We start from the raw sequence: 10,882 nt of genomic DNA on the forward strand, positions 1-10,882 counted from the left end.
AAACAGGTGAGATCAAGCACCTGTGAGAGTACTCTAGAAATGATATTTTGCACTTGCACAGCACCTTCTCTCCAAGGATCTCACAGCAATTTACTAATTCTAATGAGTTAGGCCTTATGACATCCCAGTGATGTAGGAAAATATTGAGTATGGACTGAGAAGCAGAATGGTGAACTCTGTAAGACTTTGCTTAAGGTTACACACAGGAAGGTCCGGTAGATGATCCTGCTTCTTAGCACGATAGGGGTTGGCTGGATATACAGAGAGGTCATGACTAGGGTGCAAATCAGCCAAGGAAATCTAAGTATTTGATAAGGGAAGATCTCTCTCTTTCTGCAGCATCAGTAGCCTGTGAGATGCATCTAGCTCACTCGTGAGAGGGAAGGGGCAGCAGATATAGACCATCAAATCCTGCCTTAAATACGCCTCCTGCCCCCTGCCTTGACTGTAATACAGCTGCAAAGAATTTAACCTTCTACAAAGAGCAGCCCCTCAACCCCGCTGGGTGCTGCTCCCGGAGACTCGATGGGGCACAACAAGGGAAGCTGGTGTGGATCAGGGGGGGGTCAAATCTCACTGCACTGAGATCGTGCCCCTCCTTGCCGAGATGGGGCACGGGGCTCCAGTCTCCCCAGGGGGCAGCTCGTGGGGGCAGGGGGCTCAAGTCTCCCCAGGGGCCCCAGTGGCGGGGGGGGGGCCCTGGGGCGCTGAGGGAGGCCCAATCTCCCCCGGGGGCGCTGGTGGGGAGACGGGGCGCCGGGGCTCCGAGCTGCTCCGCGGGGCCCGGGAGTGGGGGGGGGTTACCTGGTGCAACCAGCACCCACTGGTCGGGGCGCGAGTCCGCCGGGCGCCGCCGCCCGCTACCCAGCATGGTCCGGGTCCCCCGCGCTCTTGGCGCTGCCCGTCTCGGCCTCCGCGTCCGAATAACGGCGGGGCCCGGGCGGGCGCGCGGGGCGGGGGAGCCGCGGGCGCCGCGCCCTCCCGCCAGGGCTGCCCCGGGCCCGGCGCGGGCCCGAGAGCCCGGGGGAAGGCGGGGGCCGCGCGGTCTGCGCGCGGGGATCACAGGGGAGTCCAGTCGCTCGCGCGGCAGCCAGGGAACCCCTGGCTGGGGTTTGCCACGCACCCCCCCTACCAGCGCCGCCAAATGGTACGAGCCCGGGGGAGGCGGGGCCTGACACACTGCAGCGCCTCGCGCTGGCTCCCTCTGCTCGGCCCGAGCTTGGCGCGGCGAGGCCGGGCCCCCTCCCCTGAGCCCTCCGCTCGGTGCCGGGCCCCGCCTTGAGCTGAGGGACGGACTGACGTCCCCTAACCCCTCCCCCCGCTCCGCTCCCCACACACCCGGCCTTCCCCTCCTACCCGCCAGCCCCAGGGGCGTGACAGGGGGGTGGCGTTAAATTCGTCTCGCAGGCTGCCGGTGCCCGCTATTGCAGGGGCGCCAGGCCTGCGGCGGGGCCGCACTGTGCTGCCCACCCACAACCCAAAGACCATTCCCGCCCCAAAGAGCCGGTCCAGACCACTGTTACTCGCATCTGTTAAGGCGGGCATTAAATAGCAGCGCAGCGCACGGTGTTTGCCATCCTAGAAACCCAAACAACCAAACAGCGGCAGGTCAAGACAAGGCCTGGACATGCCAAATGGCTAAGTTCATGTTACAGAAAACAATTCCCTGATGTTTGGCTATATATATTTATACCCTTAAAATTATGTTAACCTACGTTCATTTTAATTTTCCGTGATTTTTTTTTAACCTAAGGAGGGACAGGGACATAGGAAAAGCCACGGGCCGTATTACGGCATGTGCTGCAAAGCAGAAATCACTGGAAAGTTATGCTTATAAACTGATGGCCTGATATGGTTCCACAGTTATTCTCTTTAGGACCTTACAAACTACCCACGCTACCGGATTTGCAGAATTCACCAGCAGAGTTTATAAATCCCGCTGTTTGTGTTTGCCGTGATTATAAAATCCACTGGAGCTGGCTGTGTTTGTTATCTCTGCCAGAGCATCTATATCTCAAACAGAATTGGTTACTGTGTTGAAACCTGTCTACAGCGAAAGTTTTTCATTTGGAAAATATTCTCTGTAAATATTGGCAACAATAATAACTTGGGCCTTGATCCTGGAAAAACGTAAGCTGTGCTCAAGAATATCTAAAGAAACCATATATCCAGTTTTACCAAAGCAATCCTGATTTTTTGTATAATGTCCTAGGATCCCAGGACCTTCTTTTGGGGCACTTGAAATGTCCTTGTTTTTCATTTCATCAATGAACATGCTCATTTTTTTAAATGTATTTGTATCAAAGGTAGAATTTGTTCTGGTTACCAGCAACAGTCTAATGGAAAGCGTTCTTTGTAATGCATAGCGTTTGGAGAGAAAAGTTGAATGAGTGTAAACTCTGTCAAGGCTGTTATTTTGCTCAAAGTGAATGTTAACACTTGTTCAATACTTCATGATAAATTTATTCTCAACACTAAATTACTGCAAGAATTTCCTCTGCTCCAAGAAATATGAGCAACTTGAGTCAGAAGCTGGCTGCAGGGGGCACCAGCACACATGGTTAAGAATGTACTTTTGCCTCTTGCATGAGTGTTTCCACCAACCTAAAAGATATAGCCACAAAAGTGTCCGGTTTTTATTCTGAAAATATGGTTACCTTAGCCTTATCTTCAGGATTTCAGGGGATTTCTCAGACCCCTACCATCCTGAGGAGTGCTTTAAAAATGCAATGCCTTTTGGTGGCCCAGACCTCACAGATACAGCAGCCAAAAAATTACACTGAATAGAACAGATATGCAAACAGGGAAAGATTAAGAATGAGCTCTCAAAACTGGATACTCTCATAAAAAACCAACCTTCCACACAAACTTCCTCGTGGCTGGACTTTACTAAAACTAGACAAGCCATTTATAACACACACTTTGCTTCTCTACAAAAGAAAAAGGACACTAAACTTTCTAAACTACTACATGCCACAAGGGGCCACAGCAATGGTTCCCTCAACCCACCCAGCAATATTGTTAACCTGTCCAACTATACTCTCAGCCCAGCAGAAGAAGCTGTCCTATCTCGGGGCCTCTCCTGCCCCTCCACTCCCACGAACATGATACAGTTCTGTGGTGACCTAGAATCCTATTTTCGACGTCTCCGACTCAAGGAATATTTCCAACACTCCTCTGAATAACATACTAATCCACAGAGACCTTCCTACCAACACTACAAAAAGAAGGATTCTAGGTGGACTCCTCCTGAAGGCCGAGACAGCAGACTGGACTTCTACATAGAGTGCTTCCGTCGACGTGCACGGGCTGAAATTGTGGAAAAGCAGCATCACTTGCTCCACAACCTCAGCCGTGCAGAACACAATGCCATCCACAGCCTCAGAAACAACTCTGACATCATAATCAAAAAGGCTGACAAAGGAGGTGCTGTTGTCATCATGAATAGGTCGGACTATGAACAAGAGGCTACTCGGCAGCTCTCCAACATCACTTTCTACAAGCCATTACCCTCTGATCCCACTGAGGGTTACCAAAAGAAACTACTGAATTTGCTCAAGAAACTCCCTGAAAAAGCACAAGATCAAATCCGCACAGACACACCCCTGAAACCCCGACCTGGGATATTCTATCTACTACCCAAGATCCATAAACCTGGAAATCCTGGGTGCCCCATCATCTCAGGCATTGGCACCCTGACAGCAGGATTGTCTGGCTATGTAGACTCCCTCCTCAGGCCCTACGCTACCAGCACTCCCAGCTGTCTTCGAGACACCACTAACTTCCTAAGGAAACTACAATCCATCGGTGATCTTCCTGAAAATACCATCCTGGCCACTATGGATGTAGAAGCCCTCTACACCAACATTCCACACAAAGATGGACTACAAGCCGTCAGGAACACTATCCCCGATAATGTCATGGCAAACCTGGTGGCTGAACTTTGTGACTTTGTCCTCACCCATAACTATTTCACATTTGGAGACAATGTATACCTTCAAATCAGCGGCACTGCTATGGGTACCCGCATGGCCCCACAGTATGCCAACATTTTTATGGCTGACTTAGAACAATGCTTCCTCAGCTCTCATCCCCTAACGCCCCTACTCTACTTGCGCTATATTGATGACATCTTCATCATCTGGACCCATGGAAAAGAAGCCCTTGAGGAATTCCACCATGATTTCAACAATTTCCATCCCACCATCAACCTCAGCCTGGACCAGTCCACACAAGAGATCCACTTCCTGGACACTACGGTGCTAATAAATGATGGTCACATAAACACCACCCTATACCAGAAACCTACTGAACGCTATTCCTACCTATATGCCTCAGCTTTCACCCAGACCACACCACACGATCCATTGTCTACAGCCAAGCTCTATGATACAACTGCATTTGCTCCAACCCCTCAGACAGAGACAAACACCTACAAGATCTCTATCAAGCATTCTTACAACTACAATACCCACCTGCTGAAGTAAAGAAACAGATTGACAGAGCCAGAAGAGTACCCAGAAGTCACCTACTATAGGACAGGCCTAATAAAGAAAATAACAGAACACCACTAGCCGTCACTTTCAGCCCCCAACTAAAACCTCTCCAACGCATTATTAAGGATCTACAACCTATCCTGAAGGACGACCCATCACTCTCACAAATCTGGGGAGACAGGCCAGTCCTTGCCTACAGACAGCCCCCCAACCTGAAGCAAATACTCACCAGTAACTACATACCACACAACAGAACCACTAACCCAGGAACCTATCCCTGCAACAAAGCCCATTGCCAACTGTGCCCACATATCTATTCAGGGGACACCATCACAGGGCCTAATAACATCAGCCACACTATCAGAGGCTCGTTCACCTGCACATCTACCAATGTGATATATGCCATCATGTGCAAGCAATGCCCCTCTGCCATGTACATTGGTCAAACTGGACAGTCTCTACGTAAAAGAATCAATGAACACAAATCAGATGTCAAGAATTATAACATTCATAAACCAGTCGGAGAACACTTCAATCTCTCTGGTCACACAATTACAGACATGAAAGTTGCGATATTACAACAGAAAACCTTCAAAACCAGACTCCACTGAGAGACTGTTGAATTGGAATTCATTTGCAAATTGGATACAATTAACTTAGGCTTGAATAGAGACTGGGAGTGGCTAAGTCATTATGCAAGGTAACCAATTTCCCCTTGCTTTTTCCTCCCCCCCCCCGACCCCCCCCCACCCTGTTCCTCAGACATTCTTGTTAAACCCTGGATTTGTGCTGGAAATGGCCCACCTTGATTATCATACACATTGTAAGGAGAGTGATCACTTTAGATAAGCTGTTACCAGCAGGAGAGTGGAGTGGGGGGAGAGAAAATCTTTTGAAGTGAAAAACACCCATTTTTTCATGGTCTGTGTGTATAAAAACATCCTCACTGCATTTTCCACTTTTATGCATCTGATGAAGTGAGCTGTAGCTCATGAAAGCTTATGCTCAAATAAATTAGTTAGTCTCTAAGGTGCCACAAGTATTCCTTTTCTTTTTGCGAATACAGACTAACACGGCTGCTACTCTGAGAACAGATATGGACAATTCTTGAGTTTAATTATTGTCTTTATTCTCATAAAGTAAGTGATGCATTATTATTAGTCATTATTATTAGCAGACAACAGCTTCTTGGACAGATTTGGCTATCAATGTAGTCACCTACAGAGTGCTCTCTTGCCTTCAACAATTTTTTTGCCTAAAAATCTGGTAAATAGAACCAGTGACCTTAATTTCTACAAACTGAAAGCCTCATACCCCATATGGCTAGCACACACACACACAAAGAATTTATATCCTGCAAATTCTTGGACAGATAAGCTATGAGAGAAGTATCAAATTTGCTGCTCTTCTGTAATGAGGGATCTATAATAGTGCCAGTCAGTAACCCCATTACAAAAGTCTGTATTATAATTATATTATACTTCAAATTTAGAAAAAAATACATTTTTAAGGCATTTTCCACCCATATGACAGAGAAACTCAGGCCCGTAAGGAGGGAATTAAAGGTTATCTTGTAACTCCTGGTGAATATATATTGTTAAAGCAGATTACAAATTCAAATAAATAATTCTATTAATTTTAAAGGAATGTCTTCCAAAGAAATATGAGCTGGGATGCATTTTCTTCCACATCATAGAATGCTGCTCACTGCGGGTGTTGTCCAAAGTTCCACCCACAAGTTTATTGGTGGCGGACACTTAGTAGCAGCTCTTGAGGGCCAGGCACTTTAATAAAAACTCTCCCTGATTCCTAACATTCCTGTGGTCATTCTTCACTTTTCTTCCAAGCTTTCTCTTGTCCATTTTGAGTGGGAGGATGTTGGCATGTCTCAAATTACTCTTCTCAGGCAATTTTTCTCTACAGTAAGAGTTGTGTCACGTGAGAGCAGATAACAGAGACTGTATATAAAAGGCCCACCTGATTACCCCAACCTGCCAGAGGGAGCTAAAGGAAAGTTAATCTTCATTACATTCTCATCACTGAAATTTCTCCCCATTCATGCTGTCATAGTGCAAAGAGCTACTGGTAGGCAAGTCCCAGCCATAATGCTAGTGTTCTGCCCCAAGCCAAATTCCTCCTCCTCAAATTATGTCCAAATATGAGTGAATTGTGATACAGATGAGATATAAATGAAACAGTTTAAAACACCTAAAGAGAATTATTTAAATTACTTTCCTTCAAAACTCTTCTCTTAGTCTTCCCCCAGTGATACTCCGACATCTTTGAGTGTTGTATACCAGGATCAATTTCAACCATAACCTTTGCTCCCCCCCTGGAGTAATGCACATCGAGTCAGACTGCCTGTCATAGTTCCAGGGCTAGCTGCACCCCTGACCCCTGCACCTCTGACCCTCTTTTAATGTACCCTTCAGGTGACTGGCCTCATGATTCTTCCACTCTTAAATGGAGACATGGGTTGACTGCTCCGTGTATACCAACCATTTATCAACCTGTTGGTTTGACTGGGTTTCGGGCACCTGCATTTCAGGAACCTGTGACCAGTGATATCGACCAACAGACTTCTTGAAATACAGCTTTTTTATTAGTGAGTTGGAACAAAGCATTAGAGAAATAAAGATTTTAAAACAACAAACAGCCTATGCTTGTAGTTAGTTTCACTTAATCTTACACATCATTACACACAAAATTAGATCAGCTTTTGTCTTAAGTTACTGGAACAGAGCAGAATCAACTTATATTCTACTAGCAAATCCCAATCTTCCCTACTTTGCCTCTTTGGGACTCTCAATCTGCTTCCCCCAGTTTGACCAACCCTGTTCAGGCTGGTTACCGTTCTCCCCCTGGAGAGCTGGCTAGAGTCATTAAGGCTACTTGCGCTAGCATATCCTCTTAATGGCCCTTATGTGTAAGCTGTTTGGTGACTATTAGAAAGGGCCTCCTTCCTCTTTTCCTAAGTGGGATACATCCGTAGAGTGAAATATCCATCCCCATTTATTGTACAGACAACCTTTGTACTGCCAGACCAAGAGACAGAATAATCACCCAAGAGCACCCTTGCATTTGTCCCACTGCCTATGATAGTGCACAGTTCAATTTTATAAATGGATACAAAGGTTTTGCACATGGATGATCAGAACACTTTTTAAAGTTAAATGCAAAGCTGGTCTGAGGCCATCAATAGAATATATTTAGATTAAAAACTATAAATACAGTTAAAACAGACTATTTGAAGATTGAGTGTCTTCTTACTCTGAAACGTCTTGCTTACTATGGACCCAACTGGCAAAATCCACACTGACTTCAGTGGAACAGGTTTAGGGACAGTGTCCTCAGTCCAGGAATCCATGTTTCCAGTGAAACAGTTGATGCAAAAACAAACACCTAAAGTACAACAGGCAAGCAATCCCCTCAAGTTTTAGTGGACTGTGAAACTGTAGCTCTTAAAGGGAAAACACTGAGTCCTGATCTCAGAATTCAGCATGCAAGTGATTTTCACAGTGCACTGTGAGGGAACTGGAGCTGCTTTGTAAAGAATTCCGAAGACTCTGTGTTGACCAGGTTATTGGTTATATGAATATGTTGGTTTAGTAACAGGGGTGTGAAAAATAAATAGGAAGGGAAACAATGACTCACAATAAGCCAACCTTGGTAAACACTTAAGGGTTGTTAGGAGACCTTGCCGGATTAGAAAAGACCTGGGAACATGAGATCAAAAGGACTATGGGACTCAAGAGAGAGGGAGGCAGCAGTTGGGGAGCTGCTCTGGGAAACCAGACTTACATACAGACATCCACTGGAGTGTCTGAAGAAGCTAGGCTTGCCAACATTATCATCGGGAATGGTAAGCTATCGGTAAGATAGACGTGGGGAGACTGTTTTAAACTCCTTTTTCTCTGATGCTTTGTTCCTACTGTTAAAATAAACAATACATTGGTTCAACAGGACTGTCTCATCACTACACCACTGGTCACAGACTTCTGAACGGAAGAACTGGAGGTGCCAAACCTGGATAAACACGGTTGATGCACAGTGTTGGGAAACTGGGTAATGAATTGTGTTAGTCAAATATACACTAAATCCTAAATATACACTAGAGAAATGAATATTATTATAGTATTATAGGAAAATATAAAGAATGTTTTGCTTTTTGTATGTGTTCCTGCTGATGCAGCATTTCAGAAGTTAGCTGAAACATCTTCAGGGTTGTGTTGTGTAAACCATGAAAGCTGGTGTGTGTGTGTATGTGTGTTAGTTGTAAAATCTTGATCTGTGGAAATAGGGTGAAACAGAGTGTCATGAGGGAATTGTTAAACTCAGTTGTGCCCTGAACATGCTAACAAGCACATACCCAAGGCCACCAAAAAACAAAAACAAACAAACAAACAAACTAAAACCTACACAGACCAGTAAGATAGAAACAACTGGAGGGAGCCAGTGGGGTTAAGAACAAAGAATAGATGACAGAAGTAGGCAGATTAAAGTAGGTTTTTAGCAGGATAAGCAAAAATGGATAAGTTTGCATTAGTTATTGGGATTTATGTATAAGAATGTTTTAATTGGGGTTTAGAAAGGACATGTGTAGAGATTAGGTAACTGATTAAACTGAGTCTGCCTGAAGTTGCAGAACAGGAGGTAAAAATAGGTGATTGGTAATAGGAAAGTGGTGAAGAAGACACAGGAAAGAACAGAGATTTGAAAAGAGTCATTTGAAAAGTTTCTTGCCTTATCTGTGTTTGCTTGTACATGTAATTCACAGGTGGTAATACCATTGTCTTAAAACATACAAAATAAAGCCTGAGCCTAAATTGGAGTGGATCTTGTTTGCAGCATGGGTCTTTGAAGTCTTTAAACCATGATTTGACAACTTCAGTAACTCAATCAGAGGTTAGGGGTCTATTACAGGAGTGGCTGGGAGGGAGGGGGTGGTTCTATGGCTTGTAATATGCAGGAGGTCAGACTAGAATCTGATCATTATGGTCCCTTCTGACCTTAAAATCTGATTCTATGAGTCAGCCAACAACAAGGTACTCTAGCCTATGGCCTGGTCTAGGAGGGGGAGAATTGTAGAATTCCATCCCAGGAAAGCCAAAGTTCTGAGGCCTGAAACCTGATGGGGTACATTCAGAGAAACCAGAGGTGCATTGTGACCTTGACATGCATCTTTAAGAAACTGTCATTCCACTCTTTAACCTAATGTTTTTATCTTTATTACAAATTAAATTTTCTTTCAACCAAAGGAGCCAGATTATGCTGCCTTTACTTGTATTGAGTAGCACCTTATTCCAGTTAGTCCCATTGGAATGCCACTTGGATGGCAGCATCTGGCCCATAGTAATCAGTATTCCTTTTTAAATGCTATGTATTTATGTCTTTTCTTCAGTTACTGACTTTCAAATGTTAACTCTTAATTCAGAATGGTATTTGTATTTAGGGTGACCAGATGTCCCGATTTTGTAGGGACAGTCCCGATTTTTGGGTCTTTTTCCTAAAAAGGCTCCTATTACCCTCTACCCCATCCCGATTTTTCACATTTGCTGTCTGGTCACCCTATCTGTATTATTGAATCTATAAATGGTATTGGAACCAGCTATATTCTAATGTTACTTCTACATCAGAAAGATCAGTTGAATTAAACATTGACTTATGAAGTGTTGTGTCTTCACTAATGCAAATTAGCCTACTATTTATTGAGAGCTGCTAAGAGATTATATTATGAATATATATAAAAACAGATTCCAGCCAAGAACAGTCTATAGATGAATTCTAGATGACAAAGGGTCCTTGCTGTTTGAAACACCTTTAACAATACTTTGTACCTTGAATGCAGATAACCAGAGAGTTGCCGTGTTAAGGTATATTTACAATATATATATATTTGTTTAAACAAAGGGGCTGTGTGAGACGCTCTAGACAGATCAAGAAGTGTTGTCTTTGATATAGCCCTTATCCAGAAAACCATACCAGAGACACAGATTTGGCAATAAAGCATCCCCTGTACTGGGCTTGGGAAGAAACCAAACTGATTACAAAGAAACACTGTAAATTGATTAAAATATGAAAGGGTAATATTAAACTTAAAGACTAAAGAACTTGTTCCATATCTTTAGAAATGGCTGCCTGAAGAGTAATATGCCTATAGTCTGAAACAGACATGTTATCCTCTGTCTTCTGGATGGGAAAAATCGAGGCATGTTTCATTTATTTGGAGTATGACCTTGGGTCAAAGAGAGATTAAAAATGTAAGCATGAGGCAGTGCAATAGTGCTTGCTGTAACAGTTAAGTATTTGGACTCTAATGCCATCAGATCCTATAGCAATATATATATTAAAACTATATAGGATTTGCATTCAATTTCCAGGAAAAT

The 10,882-nt window shown here is 44.3% G+C and overlaps 1 protein-coding gene across 3 annotated transcripts in view; it reads right to left on the reverse strand.

Annotated features, from left to right (window-relative positions):
• The window catches only part of RNASEH2B (ribonuclease H2 subunit B), a 48,876-nt gene extending 47,661 nt beyond the window's left edge, over positions 1-1,215 (reverse strand). The window contains exon 1 of one of the 3 annotated variants that reach the window (XM_073343337.2): positions 1,133-1,215. Coding sequence is in view for 1 of the 3 variants with exons in the window: in XM_073343326.2 (XP_073199427.1) it covers positions 805-871 (67 nt within the window). In the remaining 2 variants the exon portion in view is untranslated. Of the gene's footprint in view, positions 1-804; positions 1,015-1,123 lie in introns of those variants that run through there. The other 2 variants (XM_073343344.2, XM_073343326.2) reach the window with 2 other exon arrangements.
• Between the last annotated feature and the right edge of the window lie 9,667 nt (positions 1,216-10,882).

The sequence above is a fragment of the Lepidochelys kempii genome, chromosome 1, assembly GCF_965140285.1.
Source record: "Lepidochelys kempii isolate rLepKem1 chromosome 1, rLepKem1.hap1, whole genome shotgun sequence".
In the NCBI taxonomy this organism is placed as follows: Eukaryota; Metazoa; Chordata; order Testudines; family Cheloniidae; genus Lepidochelys; species Lepidochelys kempii.